At 43.4% G+C, this 16,013-nt stretch overlaps 1 protein-coding gene across 1 annotated transcript in view; it reads right to left on the reverse strand.

The window, feature by feature from the left end:
* csmd2 (CUB and Sushi multiple domains 2) overlaps positions 1-16,013 on the reverse strand; it is a 232,902-nt gene that overhangs the window by 196,072 nt on the left and 20,817 nt on the right. Inside the window, exon 3 of the mRNA XM_047330254.1 lies at positions 2,200-2,312. Within this exon, the coding sequence (XP_047186210.1) occupies positions 2,200-2,312 (113 nt within the window). The remainder of the gene's footprint in view (positions 1-2,199; positions 2,313-16,013) is intronic.

Below are 16,013 nucleotides of genomic sequence, written 5' to 3' on the forward strand. Positions count from 1 at the left end.
GTGCAGACAGAAGAGAGGAAACAGACTGGTCGTGCGCTAAGATATTGGTTTACGAGTATCTTTGGCTCAAATGAAGTGAAGCAAACTGCTGGCATAAACAACGATGGAGGAGACAGAGGAAATGAGATGAGAAAACGAGCAAGCAGAGCTATTGAACATTATCAGGTAGAGTTAATGAGGAAGTAAATACAAGATTGAAGGATTCCACTTCAACATGGACATGATTAAAAATTACCACCCGACGGACGAAACGTCAGATACCAGTAACTTTCTGACTACAATCTTTGGTTGTTGCCTGTTCTCTTCTCTGTTTCCCCGCTGATAATTGTGAAACATTCTCTAACTGTGAACTAACCAAATCAAAGCACAACAGTGGCTCTGTGCCAGTGGCTTCTGGTCAAATCCACCGCACACAAAACGTCTGCCTGGTGTTTCTCTGCTTCCAGGGAGGTAAATCTGTTTTGAAACTTTAAATGAGTCCTGCCGACGGCAGGTTTGCGACCGCCCAGTAACACAAAGACGAACGAAAGATCTGGTATAAAAATGGATGGTGCAAATTTCAAATTCAATCTTTCAAATATTCTTTAATTTCTCCCAAAAATGTTTCAGACATCACTCAATGATATACTGAGCACATGCAAAAGAAAATGGCTAGTGTCAAAAAACAACTCGTATATATCTTAGTCGACATGCAATAGACCCAGAATGATGCTCCCACCATGCAGCAGATTCCAAGCTTTGTTTTAATTTGATCAGTAAAAAGATGAAAGTAAATAGCTAATAGGTATATCTCTGGTCTTGTGGGATTATGGCAGACACAGAAAAGTCAAAGAACCTGTGTGCCATGAGGAAATAGTTTGATAGAGCAGAGCAGAATGTAACAGACCAGGATGAAAATGATTTGTGGTGTTGCTTTATCTGAGGAGGGAGGAACAGAGTGCTATGATTCATACATGTGCATGGAAGAAAATTATCAAATTGGGGTGGACCACAGTGGGTGGTCTTCCCTCCATTCAGACACAGTGATCTGACGCTGTGCTCTGCACATCTCCTGTATCACCTATCAGCACAGCGGGTCCTTTCTCATCTCCCATGGGAAGTGGGTCGCTGCAATCGGTCTCGCCATTGTCATGTGAGGTGGATGACAGATAATTATGGCTTGGCACTCGTTCCCCCGTGGTGCTCAACACGCTTGACATCAAGTTTCATCAAGACCCACTGGTAACAAAGTCACCACAAGAATTAAGATTTGCATTTATTTTTTTTTACAAGATTTCCTGAGCTTCCCTGATGTATGTATGTATGTATGAATGTATGTATGCATGTCACAGACTTGTAGAGTGTGTGCATGTGAGTTTACCGCTGCATGAAGTGACTCAAGAAGTAAACTACCAAACTACCAGAAATTAATCATTCAAAAATACGACAATACAACAGTTGTATCATTCAAGGTCGGAATGTTTACAAGTCTGACAGTTTTGTTTCAAATTGCCTCCCAGTGGAGTTAGCAAACAGTCCCTTTGCTCTTTTTTCTTTTGGTTTCATCGAGTCACGCAACGTGGTCTTGGGCTACCGAGCCGCTTGACGCTGCTCCGTCGAGCCACGTCCCCAACGTTCACAATATTTCAGAAAGACTGACAAATCCCTGTCAGGTAATTAGCCTAATTAGTCACTTGCTTGTATTCCCCCCCCCCCCCCTCCCAAGGCTTGCTTTTCCCCCATGCGTGGGTTTGAAGTGTGCCATCATTAATATCATCCTGCCACGGGTCATAAAGCCTTCCACGTCACCACGATAAAGGTCCCCCTCCTGGCCGGGGACGGGAGAGATGAGAACCTAGCTGGATAGAATGGCCTTAAATTAAACCATCTGACGATACAATCCGTTCAGCGCACACTGCTGCATTTGCTGAGCAGTATGAGTCATGCTTTCAACCATTTTCTCGCCTCCACATTTTGTTTTCCTCCTTTTTCAAGGCCTTTTCGCTTTGAACCAAGAAAACCCTGAGAGGAGTGGCTGAAAGATCTCATCATATTCAAAATGATTGCCAGCAATTACTGACATGAAATATTGTATTAGGGAAGCTCTGACATGGGTCAAACAGAGTTACAAATCTGAGAGGGGAGTCAGTCATTTGAGATATATGTTTAACGTTTCACATTCTGTTGCTCAAGTACAAACTAACATGGAAGTCGTGTTACCTTCATAGACGGCTTTAAATCCCTGCCCGCTGACGGCGTAGTCAGACAGTAGCCACAGTGTGAGCCTGGAGCCTGTACTCACAATGGGTGAAGGCAGCTGGAACCCCGTTAACCTGTGAACAAATGGACAGAAGGACAATGATGGTCAGTCAGAAAAACCAGCTGTTCCCCCGGGCATTCAGGGATAACGTTTTTGTGTAACGAGGCTCTGAATCAGCGGAAAATTATTAAAATGCCAAGGCCTCAACAGGATGGAAAAACCTCAACAGATTTCTCTCCTGCGGTGAAGAAAGAGTAACTGCAATCATATATCCACGGTGAATTACAAACACAGCAGCCACTGTGGGAAGGAACTGACAGTTGAACAAACAACAAACATAAAACTGTCAGACTCCGAGTACAAGACATTTTGAATAACTAACCGGTAGTTTTTTTTTAAGATGTGGAATCAACTGGAAGAGGAGATATTTGCTATTTGTAGCTGTAGTTTGCAAAGCTCATTCCACTATCAGTCTAGTAATAATAAGCTCTTTGAAAATAAATGGTATTTTATTCACAATTTAGTGTCCCAATATTCCACTTGTGTCCTTCATTTCAGTGTTGTTAATGACTTGGCCACTTGCTCGCATTAGCCCGAGAGAGTGAGTACAATATGTGTAAAAACAGTAAAATAATTATATCTTTAAAATGTTCACTAATTTTGTATATGGTATATGGACTTTATTTATATAGCGCTCTTCTAGTCTTATTAACCCGCATTCACCATTTCACACACACACAGCGCTGCTGTTTACTGCGCTTTTGCTGTCACATTCATACACTGTTGGAAGAGCCGCCAGAGGTAATTTAGGGTTAAGTGTCTTGCCCAGGGACACAGCGACATGCGGACTAGGGGTAGCTGCGATCGAACCGCCAACCTTCGGGTTAGTGGACGATAGGGATGAAACGGTAAACAACGGGGGAAATTCCAGACGGTTAATTGAGCCGTTCTTTAGAAAGGATTATGTATCAGTACTTTTTTAACATTTTCATCATATTTTAATAATACCCCGGTAATACTGATAACCGTGATAAGTTTGGCCACTATAACCATGATGTTAAAGTTTCATACATCTCTAGGTGACCTCCTGAGCCACAGCTGCCCTAAATGTATACGATCTTAAACTTGCTTTCTGTTTCAATTATCATAATTGTCCAATCACCAAACTACTGTCAAGGTTTCACGATCCTCAGAGGTTAAACCTGACCGTCACTATATGTTTGGAGATGCTTAATAAAACACTGTGGGAGTGAGGGACTAATAACCAGCCAACTTAAATTGTGTCGGAAACACACTGTGTAGTTTTGAGTAATGCATCTTCCCTCAATAGCTTTCGGCAGCAGCTTTACGGGGTTCAGCTATGAAATCAGTTTAACATATTTTTCACCTATACTTGAAGGGAAAAGAAAACTGGTATCCACTAATAATTTGTTGCCAGATTCATCTGTGCAAAGACATGAATGTTTGTGCATGTGTCTGCCCCAGAGATCCCTGATTTACAGACTCGAATAAAGGACAGTGTTACTCACTCTACTTTTGGCTCATCCCGGAAATTCCCCTTCCTTTTCATTTTCATTTTCTGTTCCCATATGTACTCTAACTGCATGTATATCAGTCTGTCACAAAGGGAGCGCCCTTTCATCTCATGGTGTTAAGGGAGGCCGTGGTGTTCACTTACTCACATTTAGTATCACATTGGAGGAGGGGGGGGAAAAAAATTGCAAAACACCAGTGCGGGGAAAGATGAATTGAATCAAAAAGGGAAGAGGACTTTAATATATGCATGATTTCACTCCTCTCTTTCAGATTGTCACGGTGGGATGTCAGCTAAACGATGGGACACATGTTCATGCAAATAGCCCCTTTGCTGACCGCAAATTAAGTTGGAAGGCAGCCATCTTGTTTCGGCAAAGCACTGCGGGAAAGGGGGGGTTGATGGACAGGGGCGCGTCTACAAACTGCAAGGGATTCCTGTCGCATTCAAATCGTGATCTTCTGGTAAAAGCCAGCTGCAGACCAGAATCATTCAAGAGAAGACAACACGGATACCTTCCAACCGCGCAAAAAAGAGTTGCCTTTCTTTCTCGCAAGTAAAGAGAGATTAAATATTGCCATGTGATATGGGCTGTGGCAAGCGCTGCTGCAGGTATTGTGAAAACGCCAGCTGGGGGATTGCTGCCTGCTATCAAGAAAAAAGATGCGAGATGTGATTGCAACTGAGCGATACAAAAGAACGGATACGCAGCTCAGGTGTCTCAAGCGATTGGTAAATTGATGGAGGAGGATGAAAGGGGAGTGATGGGACAGGGAGAGAGAGAGCGATAGAGTGAGAAGTTGGGAAAAATAGAGTGATGAGAAATCATTGGCTGGTTCTGCTGTATGGGAAGCTGAGTAATCTCAGACATAAGGGCCTATGAGGAGAAAAATAGGTGCATGTGTGCATGGCTGCATCCACACTGAAGAGTATATGCTGTGTGTGTGTGTGAGTGAGTGTTTGCATAAGCGCATGTGTGTGTGTGTGTGTGTGTGTGTGTGTGTGTGTGTGTGCATAGAGAGAGCAGAGGTCTATTAAGAGGGCTTTCCACCTGGCTGGCCTCAGCATCATCTCAATGAAGAACCTCTGCTTCCAATTATCCAACCGCCGCCCGTGGGAACAGGAGAGGGGGCAGGACAGACAGAGATGGAGACAGTGTATCTGCAGAAAGATGGCTGTATGGGAACAGAGTGGAGATACTGTAATGAGGAGACGGCAGTGCTGGGGAGCAGGTTCAGGGAGGAAAGCAGGGAGGTGAGAGAGACACGTCGGTGATGTAAAAGCTACTTTGGGTGAGGATGAATCATGGTGAGAAACTCCTTCATTAGGCTTCACAGCTACGCCGGGATTCACGCCCACGCAGGCACACAAACGCCCACACAGATGCAATTTTATTCACACTTCCGTGCGTGTGTGTTTGTGACGGCCCCACCCCAGCGCCCCAAATGTATGTGCATTCCACTGTAAATAGAGACTAAATGAGATAACTCGTCCTTTAAACTGAGTCAGTGTGTGTGTATGTGTGTGTGTGTGTGTGTGTGTGTGTGTGTGTTTGAGGATAAGCACAGTGCTGATACAGCTGCTTTTCCCCCCCGAAGGAGGGATGAGGGAGGAGGAGAAAAAAAAGATGAAAAGACAGAGGAGAAAAAAGGAAATCAGATACAGCAGCAAGATTTTGATGGCTGAGTAGAGGGGAGACATTAGTCAATAAATGATGGGTGCTAAGAGAGACACAGGGAGGTAGTTGAGTGCGAAGAACACTGTGTGTATATTTCCTTGTGTGTGTATGTGTGTGTGAGTGTGCGCGCGCAACTACCCTTTCTGTACGAGACCCTACGCAGCTATGACTTGTCAGTGGTCAAGGCCGAGGCACGATGCTTGGTTGCACTCTGTAAGCTCCAACTTGCCACGGTATCTGTGCCTATCACACTACAAGAGCCCATCGCTGCAACACACACACACACACACACACACACACACACACACACAAATAAGTCCAGTTCCGGCACTTCCATGTGTTTTTTTTTCAAAAAAGGACAATATTCTCAATACTAAACCAGGCAGATTGAATGTATTGCAGTTGGTTTAAAACATTTTGTGTGTGTGTGTGTGTGTGTGTGTGTGTGTGTGTGTGTGTGTGTGTGTGTGTGTATGACTCATCACTGACTCTCCACAGTGAAACCGATCGGAGGTTAAAACGGCACTCCATTCCCACACACACGATTTCATTCCCCCCAGTTAATGGAGGAAGACTTTCACAAGCAATTATGCCATATCTCTATCAGCCTTCTTATCCTTTCTCTGCGGGTAAGCTGTAATGTACCACATCACTTTTTTCTCAGGGCCGTGATCTTGCCCTGACAGAGTTTTCGTGGTTAGCCTTCAGCGCTCTCACTTTCAGTTCAAACTCACGGCCTTACAGCTGAACGCTGGCGGACATGTCACCAGTAATCATAGGGGGTTAGTGGTTTTGCTTGAGCGCGGCGGATTGCAAACTTATACAATGTACTGAGTGGACAGTACGACGTGCCACTTTTTTTTTGTTGTTGTTTATGCCAATGTATTTTTGCTTGTTTTGGCTTCATCACATTACCATGCCCGCAAAGTACGCCATCCCACAACAAAGGTAAAACTAGCTAGAGGCAGCAACAATTTGTATATCTCACACACAGCCCTCCGCAGAGCCCACAAGCCATCAATATTTCAAGCAAGACCGACGCCTCACGGAATACAGCGGGCTAAATGCTCTGTCTTTCTCCTGAAAAGGGACTGCGCTGTAGCACCCGGGCGCCTGTTAATATTCACACGTGTGCGACATCTCAAGGTATTTGCTCATGGAGATAATCAACCGCAGTCCGCGGCGACTGAGGGACAAGCCGCAGTAGCAGCGAAGTCAGTGACAAACCAGTGTCTCCGTAGGAGAGGGTGAAGGGGAGGGGAAGTAGGGGACAGGAGTGGGAGGGCTTAGACACGTGAAGACGGTGACGGAATGTGAAAACTTATTGGACATGAACTTCTGAGCAGAGAGTGACAGAAGGGTTAAAGAGGGCGGAACATTTACGGAGCCGCAGCAGTGAGCGAATGCATGACTTTGCAGATGCGTTCAATTTTGGGCGGCCACACAGGACTGATTGGTTGTCATTTGCTGTGCAGAGCGGCTCGAGTCATCAGCAGTTAAATGAAAGGATGTGTGCGTACGAATGATTGGAGGAGTTATGGAACACTGTAGCACTGGCTTCACTACAGTTAAGTGCTCTGTACACTTAAATGATATCTATTTTCTTCAATCTAATTCTTCCTGAGGGTTGGCGTAAGTATGCAGTTATGGCTCACACACATACACACACACACACAAACACACACACACACACACGCGCACAGATTCACTTCCCCCAGAGTGTCCACCGGTCAGCAAGTGAGTGAGTGATGTGACTGCTTTATCTCCAGGCTATCTGCACTCCATTAACAGTGCATTACATTGTCCTGATGCTATCTGCATCTGCCCACCAACATAGATACCTGTAAGGCAATACAGTGGGCTGAACACTCCTCCACGTATTGCATTGCACACAGGATATCCATCACGCAAAAAAGTGAATATTTGTATGATCTGTAAAATACTACAGACAACTTTGTACAACTCTGCTTGTTTTGTGAATATACTGAATGCAAACAAGAGCGAATGAAATAATATTGCTGACAGATTCGCATTTATTTATGTGCCATAATCATGTAATTGTGATTACAAGTAATGGTATGGAATCCTTTGTTGACAGAAAGAATCTAACAGTAGAGGGAAGGGTGAAAAAAAGAATTGCATTCTTTGTTCCTTTGTTCCCCTTGTAGAGGAATAAGTCAATTACACTTACAGCAAACAAATCAAGGCTGACAAATGAAACAAGGTGACGTTCACACGTCCACTGTGTTTTACTCTGCTCCACACAAATCGCTTTGCAATAATCCCCGGGCAGAAAACAATTAGGGATGGGAATAAAACAAAAACTAATTCAATGTCGTGCCACTCTCGCCCCTAGGAAAGTGACGAAGCTAAGTGGTGGCCATGAGATGCTGCTGTTTACTCGCTTGTGCCAGTGTGCAGGTCTGTGTGTGTGTGTGTGTGTGTGTGTGTGTGTGCGAGTGGATAGAGCAATTATGACACACAGGGATGAAGTCAACGATGAAAGGGAGAAAACGAGGAGAGACATGAGTTGAAAGAAATACTCACCACAATCATGCCACATTTTAAGTCTTCATTTATGTACTTACTGTATGTTAGATTATAAATTTACAATTTATTTTATCTTACATACTTAAGCATTTCACTACTTAAACTTATAAATATCTATAATTTTTAAGGGGTACTTAATCATATTGCTGCACAAATGAATGATTATCTTTGATTTGCTGCTACGGGCTGTTGTTGTGCACACTCATCAATGTAAAGTAATCCTAGCAACAGCAGCAGTGTGAGGTTATGCGCAGATAAACAGGTTATAAAACGCAAATCCCAAGAAAGATGAAATAATGTGTTGATGAGTCAGCCTCTCACTCAGGTGTAACAGATACAGTTGGCAGTGATGTAGGGCAACATGCGAGTGAAAACAAACACACAAACGCTAATGTACCCGACGGTGGCTGAGTGCGACGTCGTCTTTCCCAGAATCCCTCACATTAATTAAAAACACATGTTACTTCAGCACATGCTGCCACTTGTCATTTTTGCAGCGCACAACCGATCCCTCCTTACCCACTTGAGGCTTACACTTGAATATAGTATGTTCCTGTCTGTGTCTCTGACCCCCGCCATTATTGTTTCGGTTTTTCCTCAAACCGAACACTAATGGGTGACGTACCAATCCCACCAATATCATTGGACATGGAAGCTGCAGTACGGGTTGCTAGAAGCAGTTAATGTTTTATTAAAAATAAACAAACAAAAAAGGCTCTGTTGTAAGTTGACTTTCCACCAACCTGTTCAGCTGCATCAATCTCATCCACACTCATTTCTTTGTTTTGCCATTTTTCTGCCACTATTTGCCACAAGCCTTTATTAAATGCTGATGAGATTTTAGACATTTAAGGTTCTTACTGTGGACCATGAAGCCAGGTCCATAAAGACACCGGCCTGCGCACACGTTTGAACGGAACTGGAACACCAACTGCAAGGTAGGCCTTGTCGGCCAACATTCACTGCCAGACTTCACTAATGCTCTTGTGACTGAATGGGAGCAGATCCCTGCTGCCAGGTCCCTTCAGTCTTGTGGAGAGTCTTTCCAAAGGCTACTAAAGCATCATCTTAACGGCCAAAGTTCTCAAATGAGATATTCAAAAATCACATTATGGGTGAAGTGCGTTTGCATATGTGCATTGAAACGTCTGCGGTATAATACTCTAAGCATAAACCACTGACGCCTCGTTCAAAACATCCTATGAGGCTCTGCATCAATATTCAAAAATCTCCATCACATGCACTGCTCTCTCTCTCTAGCTCTCTCGTTCTGTGTTGTTCAGCTTCTCCTTCGTTCTGCCGAGGGATACCACTATCCATCCATTCACTCTAACATTCACACCTACGGTCAATTTAGAGTCTCCAATTAACCTAACCCCATTCTGCATGTCTTTGGACTGTGGGAGGAAGCCGGAGAACCCGGAGAGAACCCACGCATACACGGGGAGAACATGCAAACTCCACACAGAAAGGCCCTGGTTGGTTTGAACCGGGATTCAAACCCAGGACCTTCTTGCTGTGAGGCGAAGAGCTAACCACTACGCCACCGTGCAGCCCGGGAAGCCACTAATAAACTCCAAAACAAGGTTGGGTAGAAGATCTGATTAGCCAGCGGGGCTAATAGGGACACGGTGACCGATGGAGCGCCCAACCAGTGCTATGTACTTTCTACTCGTCGCTCTTCTTTCGTTCCTGCGTCAAGGATGATCAAAGAGCAGCAGAGGGAAGGAGACAGCGAGAGGAAAGAGAGGCGAGGAGGTAGAGGAGGAGTAGGAGGAGGGGATGGCGGTTTGTGTTTCTGAAAAAAGCAGCACTGGTTCGGATCTACAAGTAGCTGCAGGCTCTCACAAGCGCAGATGTGCTCACGCGCCATTCGTCTTGTGTCTGCACGCTGTTGACAGTCTCTCCTGGAGTCGCTCTCAACATTATCGTCATCATCATCTCCTCATTACATGTCTTTTTTTGGACTGGAGACTGATTTAATTTGTTCTTTTCTGTCCTTAACATTTCTGCACTCCATTGTATGGAAGTTCTATGGACCGACTAGCCTTCTTTATAATGAACCACAATATGTTTAGAACTTTCCAACACCTAAATAAGCATAACTGGTCTCATAAGGCATGTGCCAAATCCTTTAGACACAGCACGAATAGTGTGTGTGTGTGTGTGTGTGTGTGTGTGTGTGTGTGTGTGTGTGCACGTGCTTCATCCATTATCACATTTCACAAGGTGTTTGGATTACTAATTAGGCTGTTCTGCTCTATGTCTCCCAGGGATGAACAAGAAAAAACAAAGGGAGAGGATGGAATCAAAGAAAAAAAATATGCCATGGATTTGCCTAAGCCGGGAAACAAAGGGTGTGACAGTGCTTCACAGTCCCATAGATGACAGCTGAAGGGAATGTATTTCTTCTGGTTTGAGCAATGTGGATTGGGCGGCAAATATCATCGGTTCTATGCCCCCATATTATTTTTCTTTCTCTGCAATAAGTGGCAGCCAATAGAAGCAAATGTTTTTTTCGAGTCTAAGAAATAAATTCACATATACAAATATCAAAATCAGCTTGGTAGTCCAACGAGTATAGTCTGATCAATTTAGGCAGCTCATTTTGAGTTTTAAAAAAGTATATTTTCTTTCATATTTATACATATATATATATTTATATTTATATATCCCATATGAAAGAATAATATTAGATGCTTTTGTGAGTGTGCATGATAATTTAAACTTTGGCCATTCGAACACATTACAAATTCATCAAAATTTTTGTTGAGGTGTCTGAAAAACACAAATGAAATGTTGACATAATTAGATGATATGGATTTATCTTGATTTTACTCATCTTAATTTCAACTGAGCAATCAACTGATTAATCAAAACTCAAAGTGACTCAAATCTAAAGGTGACGGGGGAATGTTCAAGGAGTGATGACAGCGATTGCGTTGCTCGGGTGTTACACAGCTGAATAATGTATCGGTTGCTTTCCATGGCTGGCGAATACTCCTGCAGTCAATAGTCTAATGCCATTTAGGTCTGCCTATTTGACTGTGACATATTAGACAGTGGTCTGCCGCTCTTCCTCCGATCACGATTGAACTTGCTCAGCAGGCAGGCGATTCCTCATCGCCGGCTACCTGCCTGTGTGTCATGTGCTCTGCTCGAATGCAATGCATTTTATTTTCTCCTTGATTTGCTTTTGCTATATTACAGATATAATTTGCTTTGGTTTGGATCCTGTCTCATGGAGCCAAACACCTTTCGACCCAGCCACATGTTGCATTCAGATATTTGAGTTTGCTCTCAAAGAAAAAAGCCGCAACTAACAACATGCTTGGCAACAAACGGCAGAATAGACGATGTATATGAAGGAATACAGTAAAGGGAGTCACTGCGCCTCTGCATGCTGAGGGAAAAGAGCGTTGCAGATCTCTTTCCACTGTCATTTATCAAACGTTTAAGGCTGCAGGGATGTTTATTCATTTTTTGGGAAAGTGCTCGAGAGCATTCATATGCTATGTGTTCACCGCTACTTGTATATGCATGAGAAACAGGATTATGTTTAAAAGCACACGCACATTGCCCCTGACTTTAGTTTAAAGCTTTGAATATTAAACCCATAACTACAAAAAAAATAAAAAATCAAAGAAGCAAAGTAGATTTTTAAACTGATCACACTGATGAACAACCACTCTGGCCTGGAGCATTTGGTTAAAATACTTTTTGGCTATTTTATCCATTAAGAGAGCAGCCACAGAAGTACAAGAATGGGATGAACTGTTACTCCAAGGAATGGAGTAGTCGTATTTATTAGACTCTTTTGATAACCAGTCACTAAGTTTTGCAAAACAGCCTTTGGTGAGCAGGCAACACTAACCGCCACTGACCTGCAGTGACGAGGTGTCAGCTAAAATCAGGTTGGCCGTTGTTGGTTCAGTGAATCAAGCTGCAGCAACATAGTGCTTTGAGCAAAGTCAGTGCCTAGCACCAAAAAAAGTAGAAAATGGATCGTTTGTCTAATTTCCTTTTTCCAAAATGTGAAAAATTGCGCGTTTCTTTCAAATGAGCTTTCCCCGATACAAAACTGTTGCTGCCGTATTGTTTCTTCAGAAGCGCCGCATCCACAGTTCCCGCTCGGAAATTGCTCTTTTTCCACAGAAATTAACAGTTTGTCAATTCACTGTTTATTATCACTCTATACAATTAAAAAGGATCCCCATGCTGCAGCTGGATCAATCTGAAATTACTACAAACAAAGTAATGCCAGCAGCGAAACGAGCTGTGACAAGCCCTGTCTGCCCGGTACCATGTTAAATCCAGACACGCTTGCACATGCGCGCACAAGAGTCGCACTGTGCCTCAGGAATTGTAATTGGAAAATTGCAACTGACGTGATTTGCATACGTTGTCGCGCAATCAACAAAAAGATTTCCCTGCAGTGAGAAGAGCATAACATTCGCCTCCCACCATCCCTTTGTTAGGTAGCTCATTTTTTCAGTTCATAGCATCACATTCTTGTATAAATTCATGTCATATTATGTGTAATTGCTCTGCACATGATATTCTATTCTGAACTACAAACATTAAGATGAAAGCGATGCATATCAATCTGCGCTCGTGGGGTTTTTGTACACAGGACTAATTGTAAAAAGATGACCTTGTTGTTACTGATACATGCTTTATCCAAAGTTAAAGAAAATGCCTGACTTAAGCTGTGTAGAATTCTATTATATAGCTGTACATTACATAATTTCTAAAAATAAGACATCGTTAACTTGCACAAAACTACTGTCAAAACAATCTAGCTTATTCAACTTAATTCTCATGTGTCCCTGGTAACATAAGAGTTTGCATTCAAATTGGATTAAATGTGGCTATGCGAGGCAAAAGGTACAATTATGTCGTTTATTTTTGGAGAACGCATACTGGCAAAAATTTGAGCAGAGAGCAATACACTGGTGTAATTACACCTCTGTTTTTCGTGATTACATTTGCAAACCTGAAGGCTTAAGCTGCTTAACAGGCCAGCCTACCCCCCCCCCCCCCCCCCCCCCCGCCCAAAGAAAAACTGGTGCAAGTCCTTCAACTCGAAAGGATTTGAGTGAATGCAGAAGGGCTGTGGATGACACAATCTTTTTGAAGGGGAGTGCTGCATATTTAATCGTTTATCTCGGCAGCAAAACATTTCATTTCATCCCGCTGGTGAAGTGTATCCTGTTAAGAACATTGATAGGCCTGGGGATGGGAGGATGTCGATAGCAATGCGCACAATGAGTGATACACAGGATGTGGGATATAAATTCACAGCGATCTAGTTGATTATTTCTCTAATCTGGGGTTACGGGGCCTAATAATTCTGCCTAACAGGTGAGCAGACGCCATTAATCTCGACATCATTTCACTTTTTCCCCAGCGCAAGATGATGAAAAACAAACTATCACTCTTCCCCCTGTTTTTAGCAGTCAGTCGTTAAAGCTGGCGTTGATAAGTGGCAGTCACTCCATTAACAGCCCAGATTCAGAGGAACCATAAATCCCACAGTGTGTGTGTGTGTGTGTGTGTGTGTGTGTGTGTGCTTGTGCGTGTGCTGGGGGTATGAAAAAAAAGCAATCTACATGGATTACATGGATGTGTATGTGGAAGCCGTTGAATGAGACGCATAATTATGACGACCACAAACAAGTTAAACCACGCAGCCTTGAAGCCAGATTTCTCGCACACGTACACGAAGAATCAAACAGCGGTCCTCACGCAGGTACACTATGCGCTGCTCGCACTGCATGTTACACAACGTGTTAATGTACAAGCGCGTGGATCTCTGGGGCGAAACACACAAAGAGGAAACGTGTGCATATGCAAGCGCACATTGGGGTAGTAGAGTCATTTTCCAAAGTCTGTGTCGCACAGCTGATTGATGGCCGAGGCCTTCACCGAGGAAGAATTACTGTCATTGGCAAGCACTCGGGCAGGAAGTGCCGTTGTACGTCACCCACTCTCACCCTGATCTGCAGACACTGGCTCTTCACAAGCTTGACTCATTGACTAACACTGTACCCGTTCACACATACGGCATAAGACACGGAGGCACACTAACACACCAAAACGCTGCGAGAGATAAGGGACTGAGCCAACAGTCACTACTGTATGTGGATGTCTGGTGCTGTATATGACCAGCATTAACTGAGAAGTGATAAAACAAGACGTTAAAGCTACTCTGAAGCTAAAATAAAGGTGTTATTGAATATTAAATAACACAAGACCCAAACTTCTCTTTTTATGCGAGCATCTGGTATCATTGGAAAGAAACACGATCGAAAAATGATGCAGTGGATCTACAGGATGATTAAAAAAAGGAAAGAATGTTAAAGACCATAGTTACAAAAATAAATACCAGCAGTTTCAGAAAAGGTGGTATTTTGACTACGACCCCTCAGTAGGTAAATGTGAGTGTGTGGAGACATTTGTGGAATGACATAAATTAAATAAATCCATTAATTAAAGTTGTGGGACATTAAAGGAACAGGAGACTAATGCTAACGTCAGCTAACAGTCAGACAGCAGCAGCATTAAGGCCTCCACAAACACAGCAGACGCTCCTTCAGTGCTCTGCACAGGAAACCACATGGTGTGTTACAACACAGGAGCATCGTGAGCGTGAGCAGGCCATGGTTCAAACGTTCATTGACACCTGGACACCTCATTCAAACACATGGACACGGGACATCCCAGAGTGGCTGCTAATAGACCTGCCAGTGCCGTCAGCGCAGTTCGTTTCTTTAATAATTCTTAACGCATCCAGAAGTCAGATGATTCAATATTTCATCCGGAAAAAAAAACATTAAAATCGGAAAAATGTGACTTAAAACTCAAAGTTTTAGGTAAAAGTCAATCATGATCACTACAATGCCAATGCATGCACAAAGGGGACATGGAAGAGAGTTCAAACAGACTTTTACCTTGATTGAAATTATATTTGTATTTTTGCTTGTTTGTTGGTTAAACGGTCAACTGGCTATTTGATTTATTTTGTTTTTATCGTCTGTTTTAGATAACAGATTTAGCAGCTCGAATCAAAACTCTGAATTGCAAACAAGAAATATGACAGCATATACTTACTTTTTTTCATTCTCATTCAAATTATGTAAAGGCACATTTGATTTGAAAATGCTTGCTTAAAAGTAGAAAGGTCTCCAAAACCTCTTTCCGGCCCACTGCCGTTTATTCTGAAAAGCTGAAAAGTGTGTGTCTGAGGAGAGAGTGTGTTTGTGAGTTTGTGCAATGATGTTCATTTTATCTGTATGCCAATAAAACTTGATGTTGTGGACACTGAATCGGCTCACTCAGATTGGCTGTTGACTAGCCTAGATCCCCCGTTGTAAGCACACACACACACGCAGACACGCTCATGTCTCCCTCTGACTTTGGAGGACATTAAGCTGACTTACGTTCATTCCCTGCAGATTTACTTTAACTACAATTACTACAGAATTCAGACGAGGTTTGTCGGAGAAAGCGGAAGGATTTGAATGGGCAAACTTGACACAATTAAGCACAAATGTGCCCGCGCAAGTAACGCGATGCGAAAATTTGCGTCGCGTCCGGTGTGAACGCACCATATGAGACGAGCTAGCGGGTGGTGCTGCGGCGCCGGGGTTTTGGCCAAGTGGTCAGTGCGTCAGACTCCCGAATCCGGGGAGCTGAGTTCGCAGCATGGTCAGAGCAGTGAAATGACAACAACAACAAAGAGAGAAACAAGCTCTCTCTAAAACCGCTTACTGCCCCATTAATTTAATGATTCATGTAATGGTAAGAGAGAACTCCCTATAACTTGACTCTTTAAACAGATTTAGTCCACACACATACACACACACACACACACACACACTGGTATTGTGTTGGTTTGACCCAACCCCACAGCCCTGGGGGCCGACCCTCGTGTTAATGCCACTCCCAGCACCATGCACTAGTGCTCCTTATTTAGGTCCCATTGAGCCCGCAGGCTGAAAATCTGTCTC

The sequence above is a fragment of the Scophthalmus maximus genome, chromosome 22 (genome assembly GCF_022379125.1).
Source record: "Scophthalmus maximus strain ysfricsl-2021 chromosome 22, ASM2237912v1, whole genome shotgun sequence".
Lineage (NCBI taxonomy): Eukaryota > Metazoa > Chordata > Actinopteri > Pleuronectiformes > Scophthalmidae > Scophthalmus > Scophthalmus maximus.